General features: G+C 36.6%; 4 protein-coding genes and 1 pseudogene across 4 annotated transcripts; 3 read left to right on the top strand and 2 right to left on the bottom strand.

Moving 5' to 3' along the window:
- Positions 1 to 211: 211 nt before the first annotated feature.
- Positions 212 to 1,292, top strand: LOC142544561 (uncharacterized). Its single transcript, XM_075651599.1, has 4 exons — positions 212 to 415; positions 526 to 642; positions 822 to 992; positions 1,071 to 1,292. Exons 1-4 carry the CDS (start codon positions 413 to 415, stop codon positions 1,101 to 1,103), a joined length of 324 nt encoding a protein of 107 aa, XP_075507714.1. The 5' UTR covers positions 212 to 412; the 3' UTR covers positions 1,104 to 1,292.
- A 6,418-nt stretch (positions 1,293 to 7,710) lies between these two features.
- On the top strand, positions 7,711 to 11,307 carry LOC142545437 (monooxygenase 2-like). Its single transcript, XM_075652623.1, has 6 exons — positions 7,711 to 7,952; positions 8,073 to 8,219; positions 9,068 to 9,133; positions 9,209 to 9,371; positions 9,753 to 9,981; positions 10,724 to 11,307. The coding sequence occupies exons 1-6, from the start codon at positions 7,753 to 7,755 to the stop codon at positions 11,227 to 11,229; spliced, it is 1,311 nt and encodes a 436-aa protein (XP_075508738.1). The 5' UTR covers positions 7,711 to 7,752; the 3' UTR covers positions 11,230 to 11,307.
- A 376-nt stretch (positions 11,308 to 11,683) lies between these two features.
- LOC142545438 (pentatricopeptide repeat-containing protein At4g16835, mitochondrial-like) lies at positions 11,684 to 13,720 on the bottom strand (annotated as a pseudogene).
- A 537-nt stretch (positions 13,721 to 14,257) lies between these two features.
- LOC142544563 (phospholipase A1-Ibeta2, chloroplastic-like) lies at positions 14,258 to 15,885 on the bottom strand. Its single transcript, XM_075651600.1, has one exon. It carries the CDS (start codon positions 15,857 to 15,859, stop codon positions 14,285 to 14,287), a length of 1,575 nt encoding a protein of 524 aa, XP_075507715.1. The 5' UTR covers positions 15,860 to 15,885; the 3' UTR covers positions 14,258 to 14,284.
- A 4,291-nt stretch (positions 15,886 to 20,176) lies between these two features.
- Positions 20,177 to 20,617, top strand: LOC142545111 (oleosin L-like). The gene has a single exon (XM_075652080.1). The coding sequence runs from the start codon at positions 20,177 to 20,179 to the stop codon at positions 20,615 to 20,617; it is 441 nt and encodes a 146-aa protein (XP_075508195.1).
- Positions 20,618 to 22,334: the final 1,717 nt, after the last annotated feature.

Genomic DNA, 22,334 nt, shown 5'->3' on the forward strand with positions numbered 1-22,334 from the left:
GACTAATTAAATAATTAACTAATTAGCCACTACTCGGAGGATATATAAATTTTATATAATTAATTTGTTATGTAGAAGGGAAAAAGATTAATCTATTGTGATTGAAATCATAACGTCTTTGTTATCCCTTTGTTCCTCCAAAACAACAATCAAAATATAAAACCGCTCGTCCAATCATGAAGTGTGGCAATTTCTGGGCGAATAGGTTCATGCAAAAGAAGAAGTCTGTGGAGTGGTGCAACCCCGCCTCAATCGATTCCACGGCCAGCTGCTGACCTAGTCAAACTCATTTCGACAAGTACAATGAATCTTTCTTATTTCACCTGAAAAATTAAGGGCCTGCACAAAAACTCATAAATCAAATTGCTCCCCTTGTCTTGTGCATCATCCCATCCCAATTCTCCACTGCAAAATGGTGAGTTTTATATACTTTCGTCATTTTGTTTGATCAATCCATGCTCCATCATTCACGAAGCTTTGATGAGATCACAATTGTGAATTTTAATTTTCAAAACTGTTTTCTAGAGTATCGCATGCTGTCGGGAAAAAGCTGTGTTAGTCACCATATACGTAGAGAAACCGGATGAGGTCACGATCATCGGAAAATGGGCTACGAATTCGAAAGCACCTCCTACATCTGAGGTGTCATCTTTCTACTCTTTTTTCTCCAAACTCATTCTTTCCCACTACATATAAAACAGAATAATACTTAATTTATCTCGTCCACAAAAATCATACCAAACATAACATCACTTTGTCACCATATATTACTTTTCTTTATCACTCGTTTGTTAGTCATTCAGTCATGCATGCATTGACAGGTTCTCCCAGCAAAAAGGAAACCAAAACGCGCAACTTCTCCAAGTTGCCTGGGAAAATGGGACTCCTTGATACCAAGCTTTTTCAAAACAACGATGAATCCCAAGGGGAAAAAGAAAAGCAGTGTGTTCACAATTACTACTAAAATGGAAGCTCCAGTGAAATGTCTCCAGGTGACATATTACATTTTTGTTAGTAAACTCTGTCTATACACATTTGAGGATAAAATGCAAGTGTATTGTACTTTTCAGGTGCAGAAAAAGGGAATCTTCATGTCAAAATAGGTCACAAGATGGACAAAACATCACAAGTGAAGTAAACTGTTGTCCTTACGCGATCCAAGTTGTTTGGACACTTCCGATTAGATTAATCTTTCTCCAAATTGTGTAGAAAATTCATGTTTGTAGAGTGGAATTTACATGAATCCCTAAGCAACAGATCTCTTTGGTTTTAAAATTTCAACAGTTTTTTTTATTTATCTCCAAATATGTAACATAAAATACAATCGACGAAATTATATCATCATATATAAATATATGTTGTACTTCTAGTCAATAATTTTACATAAAAATAATGAAACTTGTACATAAAAATAATGAAACTTACAACTTACAAGCGATTAGTGCATGCGAAGCGGCCATGGATCTCTTGGTCAAAATGTTAGGAAAAACCCATAAACCGCAGAATCCAGCATTCTAAATTATTAAGAATTTTGACTAAAATCTTAAGCGGAAGCGTACCTGAAGCCATAATCCTGAATTCTTTAGAACGTGTCTTGATCTTCCAGATCTACGCGCTCTTTCCTTGAGAGAATCCTTTAGTTTCTCTTCAGAATTATTTTCTTAATGGGGGAGAGAATAGTGAGAGTGATAACGCGAGATCTGGGGAACATGACCCATATTTATAGATAATGTTTATCAATATGTTCTGATATTTTTATTTTAGCTCATCATAAAAACAGAAATTACACTTATGTCTCTACACATTAAAGGCTCACAGTCCATTAGATACATTAAAGCCCAATAACTCGAAACATTAATTGATCACTTTATTCTGGGCTTAACTTAATAGACAACTCACAATACATAATTATTCACATATAAGCCAATATAAATAAATTGATCCAACAATCTCCCACTTGGACTATATGTGCAACTTTATAATTATGTTTGTGAAAATAAACTTATGAGCTCAAAATTGTTGTCATTCCAAAATGTATCTATAACCAATCCGGTCCATCAATCACATCACATAGGATCAAAGCAGTCTTCGCTACACTCAAGGTAACTAGACCCATCAATGGTCACATATGCCAACACAACTGAATGACATGAATCATGAAGTAGATGTGTAGCATGGAAATTTCATGCAATATGACCGTAACATGCCTATTTACAACTGGTCCTCCCTATAACCTTATTGATATCAAACTTTAAATCATAATCAGAGTGTGACTTAACTTGAAATTTATTTCTGCAGAAAGTAAATTTACATAACTGTAACTGAAAATGTCTACAACTGAAAAGCATTTAAAATAACAAATTCCCACTAAAACTGAATTTCCTCAATTGACATAACACCCATACTAGCAGTGTGCTCATGAAACTGTTTCGGTGGTAGTCCCTTAGTAAGCGGATCCGCAACCATGGAGGTTGTACCGATATGCTCAATAGACAACTTTCCACTCTGAATTCTTTCTTTAACAACCCGAAACTTGATGTCAATGTGTTTTGACTTCGTCGAGCTCCTGTTGTTATTGGAATACATAACTGCTGATTTATTGTCACAATGTAATCTTAGTGGCCTTTCAATGCCATCAACAATGCGCAGTCCTGTGACAAAATTTTGCAGCCATATTCCATGATTGGATGCCTCATAACACTCTACAAACTCAGCTGTCATGGTGGAAGAGGCTATAAGTGACTGTTTAGCACTCTTCCAGAAATGACACCTCCAGCAAGGAGATAGATGTAGCCCAACGTAGATTTCATACTATCTTGGCATCCAGCAAAATCGGAGTCAGTATATTCAATGATCTCAAGCTGATCCAATCTCCAATATATGAGCATGTAATCTTTTGTTCTCTGTAGATACCGTAAAACCCTTTTGACTGCTTTCCAATGTTCCACTCCTTGATTACTTAAATATCGTCCCAACATTTCTGTCACGTACGCAATATCTGGACGTGTACAAACCTGAGCATACATCAGACTCCCCACTGCAGATGCATAGGGAACCTTCTGCATTTCTTTTTCCTCAAAATCATTCGTTGGGCATTGTTTGAGACTAAATTTGTCTCCCTTAGCCACAGGGGTATCTGTTGGTTTACAATCTTGCATCCCGTATTGCTTGAGAACTTTCTCGATATAGCCTTTCTGAGATAATCCAAGAATACCCCGAGAACGATCCCGATGTATCTGAATATCCAGTACAAAAGATGCATCACCAAGATCTTTCATCTCAAAATTCTTAGCTAGAAATCTCTTGGTTTCATGCAACAACTCTATATCGTTGCTAGCGAGCAGAATGTCATCAACATATAAAACCAGAAAAATATGCTTACTCCCACTGAACTTATGGTACACACAATCATCGACCAAATTCATCTCAAAACCAAACGAGATGATCACTTGATGAAATTTGAAATACCATTGTCGAGATGCCTGCTTGAGCCCATAGATGGATTTCTTTAATTTGCAAACCATATTATTTGTGTCTTTGGACACAAAATTTTCTGGTTGCACCATATAAATCGTTTCATCAATGTCACCATTTAAAAACGCAGTCTTTACATCCATCTGATGAAGCTCAAGATCGAATGCGCCACCAAAGCCGTTATAATCCTTAAAGAGTCTTTCGAAGAAACCGGAGAGAAAGTCTCTTTATAATCAATGCCTTCTTTCTGTGTAAAGCCTTTAGCGACAATACGAGCCTTATATCTTTCCACATTGCCTTTCGAATCCCTCTTGGTTTTAAATATCCATTTGCAACCAATGGGCTTCGTACCTTTAGGCAATGGGACAAGATCTCATACGTCATTGTCCTTCATGGACTTTATCTCCTCATTCATGGCATCATTCCACTTTTGAGAGTTAGAACTTTCCATGGCTTGACGGAAGTTAATAGGATCATCCTCCATCAATCCAATGTCTGCCTCATGTTCTTGAAGAAATACAATGTAATCATCTGGCACTGCATTTCTCCTCTCTCTAGTGGATCTACTTAATGGCATAGGTTCTGGAGGTGCTTGAGTTTGTTCATCTGGAATGGGAGGATCTCTAATATTGTCTTCCTGTATTGTGTCTTGGTCAAAGTGTTGAATATGATCCTGATCAATATCCAAGACACATGTGAGAATATTTACATATTCCTCTTCAAAGACAATATCTCTTTCTTTATCTCCCCCCGCAAACTCAACATCCTCAAAGAACCGGGCATTTTCTGACTCAAAAATCGACTTACTCGTGGGATCATAAAACTTGTACCCCCTGGATCTTTCAGAGTATCCAATAAAATAACAACTAACCGTCCTTGAGTCCAGTTTCTTTTCATTAGGCTTGTAAGGCCTTGCCTCAACTGGACATCCCCAAACGTGCAGATGCTTAAGACTGAGCTTTTTACCCGTCCAAAGTTCATAAGGGGTTTTGGTCGCTGCCTTAGTTGGAACCCTGTTAAGGATATATGCTGCGGTCTTTAGTGCTTCTCCCCAGAGTGATTCTGGTAAGGTAGAATGACTGATCATACTCCTCACCAAGTCCTTAAGCGTTCTGTTTCATCTTTCAGCAAACACCATTCATAGTGGGCGAACCCGACATAGTGTACTGTGAGACGATACCGCATTCCTCCAGGAATCTAGCAAAAGGTCCTCCACGTTTTTCACCTGAACCGTCATATCTACCATAGTATTCACCACCACGGTCAGATTTAACGCTTTTAATCTTTAAGCCAAGTTGATTTTCAACTTCAGCTTTATAGTTTTTGAACACATCCAATGACTGTGCATTTTCATGAATGAGATAAATGAAGCCATATCTTGAAAAATCGTTTGTGAACGTTATAAAATATTGTTGACCATTCCAAGAAGTCGAAGAGGAATGGTCCACAAATATCAGTATGTATAAGTTCTAAGATACCTGAACACCTGTTGGCTTCAAATCTCCTTTTGTTGGTTTGTTTTCCCTTTATACAATTAACACAATTATTAAAATCTATGTAATCTAAAGGTTCGAGAATTTCGTCTGACACAAGTCTTCTTATTCTCTTTTCAGAGATATGACCTAATCTTTTGTGCCATAACGCAGCTGAATTCTCACTGGTTAATTTTTTTTTAGTGCCTCTACTTGTTTGCAGGGATTCATTAAATGAAGCAATAACATCTAAATAATAAAAATTATCGTATCCTGATAAAGAACCAGAACCAACCAATTTTGAATCGAGAAACAAACTGAATATTCCATTTTCAAAAGAATAAGAATAACCAATTTGTCCAATGCAGAAATAGAAATCAAATTCCATCTAAAAGACGACACAACAAATGTTTCATAAAGATTCAAATATATTCCAGTCTTTAACAATAATCTAAATTTTCCTATTGCCTCAACTTCAACTTTGTTGTCGTCACCAACATATATGAATCTTTCAGCATCACTTTGTTTTCGGCAATCTAGGCAACCCTGCATAGACACACTGATGTGAGTTGTTGCACTAGAATATATCCACCACGTGTGTCTAGGCACTGAAGTTAATTAACCTCAGAACAAACCATATTCAGAAGCATACCTTTCTTAGCACGCCAAGCGTGATAATTACTGCACTGCTTCTTCATATGCCCATCACTGCCACAGAAAAAACAACCAGAACTTTGAGAATCACTAGGATTCTTCTGTTGTTTCTTCGGAGGCTGTGTATCTGCAGGTTATCCTTTCTTTTCTTTTCTTTATCCTTCGAGGTAGAGGCATAATGAGCACTTTCTGTTTTGTCTTGCTTCAACATTTCCTCTTCCTGGACACAGTGCGAGATGAGCTCATTCAGAGACCAAGTCTATTTCTGACAGTTATAGCTCACCTTGAACTGGTTAAACTGAGGAGGAAGAGATATCAAAACCAGATGCACCAGCAAGTCCTCAGAAAGGTCAAGCTTCAGTGCTTTCAATCTTGAAGCAAGATGAGACATTTCCATAATGTACTCTCTGATGTTGCTCTTACCCCTGTAACTCATTGAAACGAGGCTTGCCAAAAGTGTACCAATTTCAGACTTTTCACTTTTAGCAAACCTCTTTTCGAGGTCTTGAAGGAAAGCCTTAGCCGTAGCAATGTCGCTAGACATTGTGCCCCTAAATGTTTCTGGAATGGCCCTCTTCATGATCATCATACACATGCAATTCGATTTCTCCCACCTTTCAAACTCTCTCTTTTCATCAGAGGTACTCTTATTCGTAATGGCAGGGAGAAGAGTCAACCCTTATCGCAAGGTTCAAATCCATAACTCCGAGAACTATCAATAAACTCACTTGCCACGATTTAAAATTCGAGCCATTTAACATAGGAATAGAATTTATGTTGGAATGAATATTTGCAGGAGTCAAATCTGAACAGAGAACAAAAAACCAAATATACATGCTCAACCAAATATCCAAATAAAATAATCAAAAAATTCAAATAATGTAAACCCCCATAAACAGAATATCGAGCACTTCATTAATGTTTCATTTTTGGACAAAAGATTTACTTGTAAGTGATATCCTGACGCAGCAGTCAAACATTGATAGTAACTATCATGTCAAATAACAAACTTCCTTTGGGCCGATTTATTATTCACATGAAAAACTGAACAACTATCACATGTTTACCACCACAATTGCATATGTGATTATATTAAATATTAACCTTTCGTTGGATCGATCAATATTCATATAAATCACATATACCCAAAATCCTTTTGTATTTCAAAATAAAATTAATTTTCATAAAAGAGGTCACTTTGACGATATTTTATTTCAATTAATCAATTTTAAAAATACATATAGCCTTATCATTATTTGAATTAATGAATATTTAACCTTAACCGAATAAAACTGAATCGGAAAAAAATGTTAAAATTTTTTTTTTGAAAATTCCGTACGAATCGGGTCGACCCGGCCCGAATCCGTACGGGCGGGTCGGGTCGACTCGGGTCCGTACGACCCGGCCCGAATCCGTACGGACCGACCCGAAATCGTACCCAATTTTTTTTTTAACAAAAAAAATTTAATCCAAATTTCGATTTTTTTCTAAAATATTCTGTTGAACGAACAAAAACCGGAAGGAACATCGAAATCTTATACCAATTCTTTAAATTTTACAACCAAATCTTTTTATCAAAACTGAAACTTTAAAAGAATTGGTTTTCAACCAAAATATTTTCCAGATCTGAAACCATAGAACAAAAAATTTTCAGATCTAAACCAAAATATTTTTCAAATCTGAAATCATATCAAAATATTTTCAGATCTGAAAACATATCAATATATTTTCCAGATCTGAAGCCATATCAAAAAGTTTTTCGGATCTAAAACCATAATAGAAAAGTTTTAAACAAAATTTTCTTTTCCAGATCTGGATCCAAATAATATGCAAAACTTTAAAAAAATCTCAATGATTCAAACATGAATGGCTCTAATATCATTTGTTGGGAAAAACCCATAAATCGCAGAATCTATCGTGCTAAATCATTAAAAATTTGACTGAAATCTTAAACGGAAGCGTACCTGAAGCCATAATCTTGAATTCTTTAAAACGTGTCTTGATCTTTTTTATCTACGCATTTTTTTTACGAGAGAATACTTTAATTTCTTTTTATAAATATTTATTTTATCAATGGGGAGAGAGAGAGAAAATAATAACGCGAAATCTATCAATATCAGAACACCACAAAAGCCATCCACAGATCTACTGCATGGCGATTGTGGTATTGATGCCTCCGAAATGGCCATTTTGCTTGCCTTCATCGCAGCCAAAAGCAATCCACCTCACGAAAATAAGGAGCAGAATCAGGTCCATGGCGAGTGCTGAAGCTGGTGGTGTAAGTAGAAGGGAAGATATAGTCATCGTGGGGGCTGGAATTGCTGGACTTGCTACTGCTGTTTCACTGCAAAGGTTAAACTTCTTCCAATTACAACTGATTCTACTTGATTTTGGACTCTTTTTTTTTTGTTTGAAAGGATTTTCAAATCCAAATTTTTGTTTGTTGTTTGTCGGTTGAATGGATAATGACAGGTTGGGGATTGGGTCAGTGGTGCTGGAGCAGGCTGAGTCTCTGAGGACTGGAGGAACATCGATTACATTTTTCAAGAATGGATGGAAAGTGTTGGACGCTATAGGCGTGGGAAGCCAGCTGCGAAGCCAATATCTCGAAATGCAAGGGTATGCAGTATGTTCATGGTTTTGGTCAATGGACTTGCACATTTTGCCTCACATGTAATTTACCAATAAAGGGTGTGAAACAGGTTCAGTGCAAGGATTTTTACTACATTTGATTGTTCAGGTTAATCGCCATGATTTTAAGCCGGTCAAAATGTGGTCATGGGTCATAAAGTTCCTTGTTTCGGTCCCTGTAGATATGGTGTAATAATCACTCACACTATGAAATTCAAGAAACCTGTGTGTTCATTTCAACTCCATGTTTACCATATCCAATTTTTACCATTAATTAATTGCACCATATCGATTCATTTCTGTCGAGCCAAATTTATTAAAGAATTTTATTGAGTGGGTTATTCTGATTGAGAAAATTGTTATTAGACGATTCCTGCTTGTTTTAGATCTTCTGTAGAGGACCAGCGACAGAATTCTGAACTAGTGTAAGAAGTTGTCAATCCTGTCTTCTAAACTATTTGATGTTTCCAGCTGATACTATATTCGGAAGTGAGCTGAATCACTGTCCCCAACATATGAGGAGAAACCGTGACTGTTTGGTTTTTTTCAAGTCCATAGGGATTGATATTCAATTTACATGTGTAATATACATGTTGATGTAGCAAGTAAATAAATAAGAAGGAAAATTAGAAAGTCGGGGGAGTTTTTGTATCAGGTTGCCTATAAATACTGAAAGGAAGTAAAAGGTGGCACTAAGAAACCTTAGTCCAAATTATCTTCTCTGTTTCTTCCTTCCTCTTCTAATTCTTTCTGTTAATCTCACTTCTAATCACTTAAAGCTTCATTGTTGGAGCAAATTCTCTTTACATTGCTGGATCCTAACACCAGCTGTACAGGATGGTGATGAAATCAGAAGATGGAAGGGAACTACGATCCTTCATATTCAAGGATGAGGATGAAAGGTAACTTTTTCGACGTCCCTTTCTGGTTGTTTGATAGTCAAAAGTCATGAATCTGACATTCGATTGTGGAAACAGTCAAGAAGTTCGAGCGGTAGAGCGAGGAATGCTCTTGGAGACTCTTGCTAGCCAGCTGCCACCAAATACGATTTCATTCTCCTCTAAGATTAAAAATATTGAAAGAAGTAAAAAGGACGAGACCGTGCTGAAGCTCGAGGATGATTCGCAGTTATCTGCTAAGGTAGGTGGCCGACAAACTTAGACTTGCCATGTAATAAAGATTTATGCTTGATACTAATTTTGGTCCTACGAATAAGATTGACTTGTGGATTATCTAGTACGTGCTGCTATCACTGTCAAATACTTGAATCAAATACATCTCAAGTAATTTTGTTAATGAATACTAGGATAATTTACACGGATTCCAATCAAGGATAGTTTTGATGTAAGGAGATGTAACTGTATAATTTAACCTCATGGTGTCATTGTAATTATACCAACATCAGATGGAATTTTCTGTATTTGGATCTAGCCTGATAAAGTGTCCATAGGATTATCATTTTTTAAGCTTAAGAATGTTCATCTTCACTAACCAACCATTGATCAATGAAACTTTTAGTAGATTGTCATTGCATGTGATGGGACACGGTCTCCAGTGGCTGAGTGGATGGGCTTTCCTGATCCCAATTATGTTGGATATTGTGCTATTCGTGGCATTGGATTTTACCCTGATGGGAAACCGGTGGAGCCAAAAATAAATTATATTTATGGCAGAGGTGTGCGTGCTGGCTATTTGCCAATTTCTTCCACTAAAGTGTATTGGTTTCTCTGCTTCAACAGCCCTTCACCAGGTACGCATATAACGGACCTAGTTTCTCATTAAATTAGAAGAAAATCATACCTGCAAGTGATTAATGTCGAGCAATAACCGTACTCTTTGTTTTTGCACCAATCAATTTACTGAAGAGGACTAGAAAATATGCCCTTCAGACAGGCATTAGTGAGGTTCAAGCCAAGTGGTCCGTAGATTCTTTAGCCCGTCATTTACTAATTACTACGATAATGACTGCTTTTTGTTTTTTAATGACTTTTTCCTACACACCCTTGAAGAAATAGTTTCTTATGTCGGTTTCTTTGTTGGCCGCTGTGGTTTCAGACATTTATGTTTTTTCCTTGACTCCTTCTTCATCACGCATTCATGACCGTGAGGAAAACTACTTAATTTGTTTATCAAATATTACTAAATCCTTCATCTTTTCATTCTGACTTGTTCTTAAGTTGATTTGTTGCACCAAATCAATTCAAAAGAATGTAGCTTTTAAATTGAGATCTGTAAGCTTTGTATTTAAAGATGTAGTTTTCCGAACCACATACATGATTGGTTGGAGAGTTTAATTAAACTTTACTTTGTTGAGTTTTGTCGTTCAAACAAGATTTTCTTCATACGCGGTGAAGAATAAAATTGTGCCTCCTTTTCCTGCTACCATACACTATACAGTCCCATATATCAAGATTGAACCTGTGCTTCCTTTTCCTGCTACGATACACACTATACAGTCCCATGCATAATTTTTTATGCATGCCTAATGACAGGTCCAAAGATAACTGATCCTTTCATTTTGAGGCAGGAAACTAACAAATTAAGCCAAAACTGGTCGTCAGATCTTTTGGACATCATAAAATCTACTCCAGATGATATGTTCATACGAACCCCTCTGGTAGATCGTTGGTTGTGGCCTGGAATGAGCCCTCCAGCTTCAATAGGAAATGTTGTTCTTGTTGGCGATGCATGGCATCCAATGACACCAAATCTCGGGCAAGGTGCCTGTTGTGCATTGGAAGATAGCGTTGTTCTCGCCAAGAAACTTGAGCAGGCGTTAAAGTTTAGGACCATTTCTATAGAAGACGCGTTTAAGGCTTATGAAAGTGAAAGATGGCCACGAATCTTTCCATTGATCGTCCGTGCAAATCTCATGGGTGCTATACTGCAGCTGGATAACCCGTTAGTATGTTCTCTTCGAAATAATTTTATTCTACCCAAGCTTGTTCAGCTTGGACCAATGCTAGAACATACAAATTTCGAATTTGAGCCACTGTAATGAACATATCGAGTGACTCGAACTACGATGCAAGATTTATCCGCTTTTGTGAATTTAACTCAATCTATCTATTTATTTGTTTGTTTGTTTATTATTATTTAATTTAATTCAATTTAATTTTTTGGTGCATTCATGTAAGCTTGAAACCAAGCTATTGCGTGCTCGCTTTGTGTACAAGTGGTAGCGATTCGAGAATCTCCTTTGCAAATTCACTAAGCATGTCAATTTTACGCCCCAATACACTTCCATGGGTTTTATTATTTCTTAAAATGACAACAATTCAATACCCAAAAATATAACTTTTCCATAATTAATATTTATTTTTTATAGCAATGTAGTAAAACAAAACATTTTCTCGATAAAAATATTTACTACGAGTAGAGACGGAGCTTGCATTCCAATACGTCAATATGCTATGTAAAATTATATTATCATGATAAATTTTGTCATGAAATAGACTGCAAGGCTAAAAAAAATTAGAATAACTACTCTGTTTACATAAGATATATAATTTTTAAAAATAAAGCAACAATGTTCTACTACCTATTACCAGTATTTAATAAAAATCAATATATTGCTAATCTTGTGAACTGTTGTTTCCGGCTTACGTTAATCATGGCAAGAGCATTTTCCATTAAGAAATGGTGAAATCTTGTTGCATCTCTCACAATGATTTCCCGGCCTTCTATTGCTGAGATAAATTTCGTGGCTTCGTGGCAGTCACCACAAACTCTTAGATTCTTAAATACCCGAATTGTCGTACCCAACGGTAGTCGTATAAGTTTAAAGGCAATGGCCAATTTCTCACTGTGCCACAGAAGTAGCTGCTCTTTCTGCTCCTCTCCCACATCATACAAAGCAGATTCAAGATCAGGCACATACCTGCCAATTTCATTTTCTTCTTAAGTTCAGTGAGTTTTTCATGTATGCATTCCAGTTCATGGTGAAGCCCATCTCCTGATCTCAACTCATGAACGACACTCTTTACCTCAATCCAACTGTACCCAGGTGTTTTAAAGACCTTATTTTCCTTCAATCCTTCATTAATCTTCGAACTTTTGAAACGCTTTCCCGATTCTTTTGCGCAGCATAAACATTTGCAGGTTGAACATATGCAGCTGGGTTCCCAGGATGAAGACTAAGCAAATTGTTGGCAGCAAACTCAGCAATTTCTAGTATAGTGATCTGGTCTTACTGCAATTTCGTGCCCCTTCTGCATTTTTTCAAAATAACGAAACCCAATATCAACCAATCCAGCGTGATGGCATGCAGATAAAACTCCGATAAAAGTGATCCAATCCGGTTTTATTCCGGTATTTCACATCTCATCAAACATACTTAGAGCCTTCCCGCTGACCCCGTGGTGGGCAGATCCAGAAATCATAGCATTCCAAGTGACCAAATCTTTAGATGACATCTCCTGAAACAATTTCCAAGCATATTTCAAAACCCCACATTTGCAGTACATGCTAATCAATGAAGTCCCCGCCATTGTGTCCAAATACAAAGGGGATTTTTGCATAAGCTGATGCACCTGTTTTCCAAATTTTAAAACCGGTAAATTACTACATGCCAACAAAACGGTACTCAAACTCGATGGATTAGCTCGAATCCTTAACTCCAACATTTTCTTGAGAACTTTCAAACAATCTTCGCCTACCATTTTCAACATAACCTGCCATCATTGCATCCCATGTAACCAGATTCTTGTCCGGTGTTTCATCGAACACCTTTTCTGCCAATTGAATTCTCCCACTTCTCATATATCCAGTAATTATAGCAGTCCAAGCAATGACACCTTTAAAAGGAGCCTTTCTAAACAACTCTTATGCTGATTCCGAATCCCCAGTTTCCACATATCCTGAAATCATTGCATTCCAGGACACGAGATTCCTCTTTGGCATAGCGGAAAACAACTCCGTAGCTTCATTCATCCTCCCATGTTGCGACAACCCTGAAATCATGGTGTTCCATGACGCATTGTTTTTAACCAGCACTCGATTAAAGAAACCCTTGCTTCATCCACGTCGCAATTTTTCAAATAACATGCCAACATGATATTGTACGACACAGTATCTGGTGCGGGAATTTCATCAAACAGTTGTTGGGCTTCTTTCAACATCCCCGGCCTTTTCGAAAACCGCATTAGAATTGAATTCCAGGTGACCGTGGCTCTCGTTTTCATGCTCCGAAAAACTTTCATTGCTGAGTCCAAGTCCCCACGCTGAATATAAGAGGTGATCATTTTGTTAAACGCGATTATTTGGTTAGACTCGAACGCACAATGGTTTAGCTCACCATAAAATGGCGGTACCGATGAGGATTGAAATGGGATCGTGAATGAGTGGGATTCGGAAGGGAAGTGCTTCTGGGTTTGAATTGGCATCTGCGCTTTGAATTCTGGAAATGGAGGCGCCATAGAAGTGAGGTTTGAGATGTAGAGAAATTCTTGGTAAGATGAATAATATTTGGAGGTATGTAGTTTTAAAATGACGACGAAAAAACATTTGACATGTCCCATACTCGCATGTGCCAAAGATTAAAACAAAATTAATTTATAATAATTCTTCATACCAATTTAATAATATTATCAATTTAATATGAGTAAGTTTTTGACACGGATGGATCTGATTCATAATATAAATATTTTTTAATAAAAAAATATTTTTTTTATGAGTCAAGTCGGATATTTGTCATACAAATTACATTTATGCGAGAGATGGTCTACTATATGATTATAGTAGTACTAGTTTTGAATTTTTCTTAGATAAATTTGATAAATAAAAGATATAGTAAGAGAGTAAATAATAAAAATGTGTATAAATTCAACTACTTATAGATATCACATGGATTCAAATGCATTTTTACCAAAGATTGAAGTGATGTCAAGGAAACAACATATGGTGGCATTGATCTTCACATAATAAGCACATAGTTTTTAAAAGTTAGGCAAACTATATATGGGCACCACCAAGTACATGCACAAGTACTTTACGATAATCTTTACGAATGGATTTTATTTAAAAATCCAATCTTTTCTCTCATGTTACAAATATCAAGATGGACTTGGCAAACAACTTGGTATTGCCGACATATTATTTCTTTCAGGATTCAAGATCAAGGCCTTTGCCTTGCTTGTGTACAATCTTTTGACGTTTGATTTTTGTTCATTAAGCAACTTCAATAAGCTTCTCTTTGCATTTGCCCTAAATGGGCAATTTGATGCCAAAAACCCATCCACCAAGTGCAGATACGCTTCCAAATCATGGCAACAAGCTACATCTGCGTGAGGCTCTAAAAATGGAGACATTTTGGTATCAACTCGGAGTTCCGTCCCGACGTGTGCGTACGCCCACGGCATACTTCTGTCGACTACATTAAGAAACTTTTCGGCTCCGGAACATCTCAATTTATTGTCAAGTTCTTCGCTCACAAACATACCAGGAACCCGCGTGATCACGTCCTGAGAGTTCACGATCCGTAGGACCTTAACGTTTCTTGAGTTGAGTCGATTCGCAAAAGCTCGATTTCCAACTCGCGGGCCGCCGAAGGAGAAAACGGCAATTGGAGGCATGTTAGGAGCGCATGCACTCAGTTCATCCCCCACCAACAAAGCTAGGGCGGCACCAAGGCTGTGTCCGGTTATTGTTATACTAAGAGTTTCACCTTTGTATTTTTTGATTAATCTTTGAACTTCGTCAACTACTGATTGAGCTAAACTTGGAACATGGTCATCAGCACCACGAGTCTTGAACAAGCTCAAAAACCCGCATTCCACTCTGGGTAATCCTCCATCTTTTTCTTCTTCTTGGGAAATTGGAACCAATAAATCTCTCATATTTTCGGCCCATTCGAGACACGTGGCAGTCCCACGTAAGGAGATAATGATATCTCTCCTTCCCATCCGTTGGATCTCCCTCCGATCATCACAAATAGCGACGTACCCGGCCCAACTTGAGCGTTGGGTCATCCACCCAAGATCCGGGGCCACGTCATCGACCCAACTTGGCAGCCCGATTGAAGACGTGGAATATAGGCTCTTCGTGACCTTGTAAGATTTGTCAGGAAGAGCCACGTGGCGAGGCCTTTGACATTCTTCCGTTGACATTGACGGGTTTGAATGAAAGCAATGATACGCCCCCTGAATAAACTCCCCGAACCGAACAACCTCTCGCCGGAGATTCTCATCCAGAGGGTCGAGTAAACCCGTCCAATCGCTGCTGCCGTGATACTCCCTCCACCGGATGCCGAGATTATTCCGAGGAGAATATTCCTGCGACTTGGAAAGTAGCCGCCGCAGCCTGTTTAAATGACGCGGTGACATTTCCTCCGCAGCCTTCATTTCCGGCCATCCTCCGGCCAACTTCAACCTTTCAAAGAAACCTTTAGACCGAGTTTCCTGTTGGGGTTCTTTCTGTAACGGTATCAGCTGATCGGGTGGCTCTTTCGAAGGCGGAGTCTGCAACAACTTTTCAAGGTTGAAGAGGTGCTTTGTGGTGATATTTTCTGGTTTCTGAGATGCTTGAACTCGACTCAAAGGGTTCAGAGGCGAACCGGTGTATCGAAAGGCGGCTCGCCTGGCCTGAAAGGGCTGGAGATTGTGCGCCGGGAGCGTGTATTCGATTTGCATTCTGTTCGGGGAAAGTCAAACTATTAGTCCGTAGAGTTAAAAAACCGGATTCAAGGGGTTTATATAGAAAACCTTTTTCCCATTTTGCCCTTGGAAATTCCATGTAAATTGCGTTCTCATCCATGCCAATTTTTTAATGGTAAAACTTAAATGTACTAATATAATAAGATGTACATTCTTACCTTTTTACCCCCAAAAGGATCTCTTCAACTCGTTATTTGTTTCTTCTTTTGGGTACAAGAAGAAGAAGGGTGTTCTAGGAAAATTTCAAAAAGTTGGTTTCTTGTCCAACAAATCGGCTTACTCGGTCTATTTGACTAAAATACCCCCAATTAGACGGGGGACAAGTGTTTTTGTGTCAATTCCAAATGTCAAACTCCGCTCTTGCAGACATTTCGCATTTGGACGATGTTTCCGCGTAATTGGACAAGACAACAGCTATGCGGAGTCTCTTACATCATTTTCTTGTGTTGACTTATATTGTCAGAATCAATCTTATTCAAACAATTTATTCCTCGATTTTGATAATACCAACGTCAGCATATTACGTAGGCCTAATAGCCAGATACTAAATGTTGGACGAGAAATGGTCATTTATAACGCTATATTTTACATTTCTATATACATTCAAAACACGACAATAATATTCAATTTCTTATAAATCTCGAATGGCCCGGCACAGTTTTTGTACTTTTGTCAACCAAGATATTAAGATATAATAAATATTATTCATAAAGTTTGACCATATATAGATATTGAATTATCCAAGATCTGACTACTTAAAAAGTTAAATATATTATTATATATTTAATTGGATGCTACGACAGGTGATTATGGAAACATTTGATTCATGTTTTGCAACGAAAGTCACATATATTGTCCATTTTGGATCTAAATTTTTTGGAAATTTTTTTTTTGTGCTTTACTCAAAGGGTCTCGTACCATTGGATTTACAATTTAACATGTACTTAATAGCGAATCGGGACATACACATCGTGCTCAGTAGAAAAATTAGAAAATGAAGTAGTTTTTTTAATTAAAAAAAATTAAATTATTATATTTTTAATTGATTTTCCCCATTGATTTTATGGGGGAAGCATTTAATTTAATATATTTTGTTGTTATAAATATTTAAAAAATTGTGATTATTATTAATAAAATGGAGAAAATTTATTTCGATGGAAATATTATCAATCAATTAATCAATAACATAAAAATAAAAGATGATTATTAGCAAGATTAAATTAGGCTGGTTTGATATGAAAAAAAGTTACAAAGTGAATTTTCAATTCAAACTTGTATTCCACCACCAATGTAACATTGATTTGACCTAAATTTTTTGAATTGCTAGCGGAGTCATGAGTTATCGACCTATCATCGTTTCCGGGTAGGATACCATGTTTGGCAAAAAAGTTACTATAATTTTTTTTTTATGCATTTAATTAGTTCATTAAAATAGATTTTTAAAAAGAATACAATTCAAATGCTTCAGGCTCGTCTTTAATTTATACCCAACTTTCCAAAGTTTGATTTATAAGTGGATTGTCTTTGAATTCTCTTTGTTGATTGGGTAAATTATAATATAAAGTATCCCACCAAAATTCATATTCCTATTCTTTTGAATTTTCGATTCGTTTTGATGTAATTTCAAGTCAAATAGGTATGTATTAGTTCAAAGAATAATATTAATTGGTCATGCAACAATAAATAAAAAAATAATAAAAGAATATTCATATATATAAACAGTCTTGATATGATATACACTTATATGAACATTGGATACATAGTTTTTTTATGTTTCATCACATTCAATAAGTGACTGTTATCTCATCAGTGCTTACGTGTTTGTGTGTGTGTGTATTGATATGATATACACTTATATGAACACTAGATGCATAGTTTTTTATGTTTCATTGCATTGAATAAGTGATTGGCATCTCATCATTGCTCGTGTGTGTATATATATAATATTGCGAAGTACATTAATGACAGCTAGATCCTTTCAATTTCTGGGTTACTCGTTTACCTACTTTCACGTTGTCTTATATTTTGACTTATTTGCTCGCAACAACGTATGAAACCGAAGTAGTAATATAATTGAATGACCAAAACCAAAAGTCTTCCGACACTCTAAAGTTTCACCAAACTCTGTACCTAAAATTCTATGAACCAAACAAAAGTACTACACCCATCTTTTCACAAGGCAGCGTAATTAACAACTACATAATCAAAATTAAAAATTGACCTCTGTATGGGTTAGTTTACTATAATGAAAACAGACCGAATAATTAATTGTCATTAGCAGGAGTGTTCGCACCCAATTTGTATTAATTAATTAGTGCGCATTATCCCACCAGACTACGTGGTGCTGCATAGATAAATAATTTCGTTTTTTAAAATAAAATTTACTCCAAAAATTAATTTTTTTTATATTCATTTAACTTATTTGCACGTGTTTAATTAATTTCTCCTCAATGTATCAACAGGCGAAGCACACAAAGAAGAAGAAAAATTGTTTTGTGCCAATCACGACTACTGGAGAATGAGGTGGCGGCTAAGTTCCAGTAATTATTGGAGTATTGATAAAGGTTAAAAAATCAAGATAAGTGCGTGTCACATAGATCTAGTCATTTATTAGCATTATCTAATAATTTATAACACGGTTCGTTTCAACGTACTGGCATTAATTGATTATATATATTTATTTCTTTCAACGTTTGAATTGAGTTCTACGACATATTTGAATTAATAAATAAATTATCATGTTATTCGTATATGTTTATTTTTTATTTTTACATCACACATCATTTACCATCATGTCTCTCGAGCCAAATTAGAGTGACGCACACAATAATAATAACAACAACAACAACACTTGTAGCGTGAAATATTTCGATATTAAATGGAACTTATAACGGAAAATATGAACATCATTCCGAAAATATAATAAACCACATCGCTTGATGAAATTAAATTTCTGAAAATATATTTTTTGTTGTTCAACAATACATAAACCACATCATTCCATTCCACGCCATCATGATTGTACTTTCGCAGAAAAAATCAGCAAGCTTCTTTTAATTTTATTGCCCCCTGAAAGGGGAAAGATTAATATTTAATTTTTTTTAAAAAAAGTTCATTCTTGTCCCCTTCTTGTAGAGACGGGGCTTTTATTTTTTTCAAAATTCAATTTACAATATTCTAATATATCCATACATGTAACATAATTTTATATTATACATATATATATTATCTACATATTTATAATATAAGTACATGTAGTGATCTATACATGACCTAGGTGTACTTGGTATGATTTTTTTTTTAATTTTGTTTTGTTTTTAATTTTATAATTTCAAATTACATTAGATCTCTTTATTAATTTTTAAAATTATATTATTATTCATGTTTAAATAATTAGTGTACAAGCACACAACGTGTATGTTATAAATGTCTCCATCGAATATTAGAAATAATGAAGAGTAGTTTATAAATTCAATAAGGCTACACCACTCAATAGACAAATCTTTTGGGATGATACTCATCTTAGTTTATAATCTAACAATATTGATGCTCTTGTTGAGAGTCATCGTATCAGGAAAAACGATATATAAAATGGCTACCATCAGATTAATTTCGATAATAAAAAAGTATACGTTGAATTAAGATGCATGATGTATGCATTGAATAATGAAAAATAAGTGAAAGCTGTATAAAATGAGTCGTAATAGACGTTGACTTCTCAAAAACGAGCAATGTTATAAATATCTTTTATCGAATAATTAAACTAATAAATAATAACTCATAAACTCAAGATGGAATAACCTAATTCACCGTGCAATGATATTATAATAAAGTATATATACAATTCTAAGACGATTTACTGCAAGTTGAAATATCTGGCCCAACGCATACCACTTAGACAGAAATGACACATGATTATTATTGGGCTCTCATATTTACGAGGCTTAATTTGTGGATACATATATTCCCGTACAACCCCCATCGGATTTTCATTTTCTATGTACAACCCTGTAAAGCTGTGTCCATTCTTGAATTACTTTAAATTCAAATTAAATCAAATTAAAAGGATAAATGCATGACAAATATACTTGTCAAATGCACAAAGCTTCGTGTCATGCAAAGACTGCATTGATCCAAGCACCAAACACGTCACACTTTCTTCCGACACCGCCATGCAAATCTTCACAACCTCGATGCACTCATTTCTGCATATAAACTGACACTACGTATAGATTCACAGACGTGGAAACTCCCTCTTGAGATACAAAGATTGTCCTAGAAAATTGAAGATCGATGGCTCAGAACCAGCCCCGGTCCGACGTCCAACAGAGGTTCCAGCAGCCGCCGCATCAGGAGCGGCAGCAGCTTTCCCGCCAGGTGGCGAAAACAACGACCGCCGTCACTCTTGGCGGTTCTCTCATGGTCCTCTCCGGACTCACTCTGGCAGGGACCGTCATAGCCCTGGTGTTGGCCACTCCGCTTCTGGTGATATTTAGCCCGGTTCTTGTCCCCGCTACCATAACCATTTTCTTGATCCTCGCAGGCTTCGTAACTTCGGGTGGATGCGGCGCCACCGCCAGCTTCTTGTTCTACTGGATGTACAAATACGCCACCGGAAAACACCCTGTTGGGGCTGATCAGCTTGACCGTGCTCGTGAGAAAATCTCGCATGCGGCGTACGATGTTAAGGACAGGGCGGAGCATGCTGCCAGGGCTGGCCAGCAGGGAACTTGAAATAAAAGTGTGTCTTTAATCGATAATAAAAGGAATAGTGCTGCACTGCTTAGTGTTTTGAAGTGTATTTTCTTGTTTCTGACCAACAAATATTGGGCGCTTTATGGATTGGTTTGTCTGTATGTTTTTTACTCGGTAGTGTTTCTGCTGCATGCTTATAATTCTTGTTGCTTTTGTATGTCACCATTTTGAATAATTTCATTTCATGGAGATTTTGTGACATTTTGATAGCTCTCGCAAGTGACGCCATTTCTAAACTATGCATTTCTCTTCTTAACATTCAGAGGAGAGGGCTGGACATTTCTCTGTTGGCTTAATTTGCACTAGATTTAAACCTTGTGGGGCATTTAACACACAGCAGTCGAACATATAGCGGCACACGCTGTCCTCTTTTAACGCAGCCTTTTGAAATAGCTCATCAACAACTGTAATGCAAGCAGTCGAATAGTCAAAGTTCGAGTTCGGCCCTTTATAGACAGCTAATTCCTCCACATAAAATAAAATTGTATGAGAAATTGGTATATTTTGTAAAATTCTACGACTAACTCTTCTACCATAAGATATTGAATAAATCAACAAAATTTTAATGTTATATCAGCGTCCGTGTTCATGTAACATAGTTCTTGGTGTAACACTTTGTATACATCTCCGTAGGTCAAAGTTTCAGGGACACTGACGGATTCACATACCCTGTGACAGAATATTAATGTATCATGATATAAGAACAATCAATCAGGATACATAATCTCAATTTTTTTCCCTAAGGAACTTATATTTTTGGCAGTGGAACCACAACTTGAAGAACAAGTCGAACCACTCTTCTATGAGACCACAATTTACGCGTAAAAAATTTCATTTGGTGCGAGAAGAATATAATATCCTTCGATAAAGCACGACGATTTTGTTGATGGATAAGACATTCCCATTATAAGTTTATTTCCTAGGAAAGATGAAGTTAGGTACAACAGCATGTGCCGAGACATGGTGGCTACCGCACAGAAATTGGGTTTCAGCAGAGATTATAGAAATAATTGCTCGCGTAACGAGCTCTTTTGATCTTCCGATGGAACAAAAGGTGAAGGATGCTAGAACTGGAAACTTGCCGTTGTATTATTCTGCATCTAATCTTATCATGGACAAAATTTGCCTTGGGTCGAAACATTACAGTTGCTCCAATCACCCCAGCATGTTGTATAATTTTCTCAAAAGGTCTATGATGATAACAAGCGTCAAGGATTAAGGTATATTTATTTATGCTCGATTGTACTTAATTTAATCACCAAACATGTTTTAGCTACGTGAGAATCGAATGTGAAATATCTTGATATCATTACACGAAATGTTGAGATTAAGAGTTACATTGTGTATGCAACACCATGATTATCTTTACACTTATTTTTGAAATATTTCTGCAGCAACGCCCTGATTTTAAGTAAATGAAAGCAGTGGAAGAACTAGGAATGACGACGATTCTAGGTATGCTAGCTCACGGCCTTGGCCTAGTCGAAACTTTCTACACAAGAAGTATGAAAAAGAAACGAACATGATGATCAGAATCAATCGGTGTCCGCCTTGCCCTCTTTCTGAGATATTTTAGGACTTAGTAGCCATTTGGATCCGCACACCCTCACCATATATATTGCTTTGAGATCAAGTCGGCGGCCTTCAAGCCCATAGAGATGACGGCGATATATGGATTGGAGTACGTCCCCTTACA

This window comes from Primulina tabacum, chromosome 5, assembly GCF_025594145.1.
Source record: "Primulina tabacum isolate GXHZ01 chromosome 5, ASM2559414v2, whole genome shotgun sequence".
Lineage (NCBI taxonomy): Eukaryota > Viridiplantae > Streptophyta > Magnoliopsida > Lamiales > Gesneriaceae > Primulina > Primulina tabacum.

Coding starts and splice junctions, on each gene's coding strand:
- LOC142544561 (XM_075651599.1), top strand. Junction 643..821: donor AAGCACCTCCTACATCTGAG/GTGTCATCTTTC, acceptor ATGCATTGACAG/GTTCTCCCAGCAAAAAGGAA. Junction 993..1,070: donor CTCCAGTGAAATGTCTCCAG/GTGACATATTAC, acceptor TGTACTTTTCAG/GTGCAGAAAAAGGGAATCTT.
- LOC142545437 (XM_075652623.1), top strand. CDS start 7,753: ATGGCGATTGTGGTATTGATGCCTCCGAAATGGCCATTTTGCTTGCCT. Junction 8,220..9,067: donor CAATATCTCGAAATGCAAGG/GTATGCAGTATG, acceptor CCAGCTGTACAG/GATGGTGATGAAATCAGAAG. Junction 9,134..9,208: donor TTCAAGGATGAGGATGAAAG/GTAACTTTTTCG, acceptor TTGTGGAAACAG/TCAAGAAGTTCGAGCGGTAG.
- LOC142544563 (XM_075651600.1), bottom strand. CDS start 15,859: ATGCAAATCGAATACACGCTCCCGGCGCACAATCTCCAGCCCTTTCAG.
- LOC142545111 (XM_075652080.1), top strand. CDS start 20,177: ATGGCTCAGAACCAGCCCCGGTCCGACGTCCAACAGAGGTTCCAGCAG.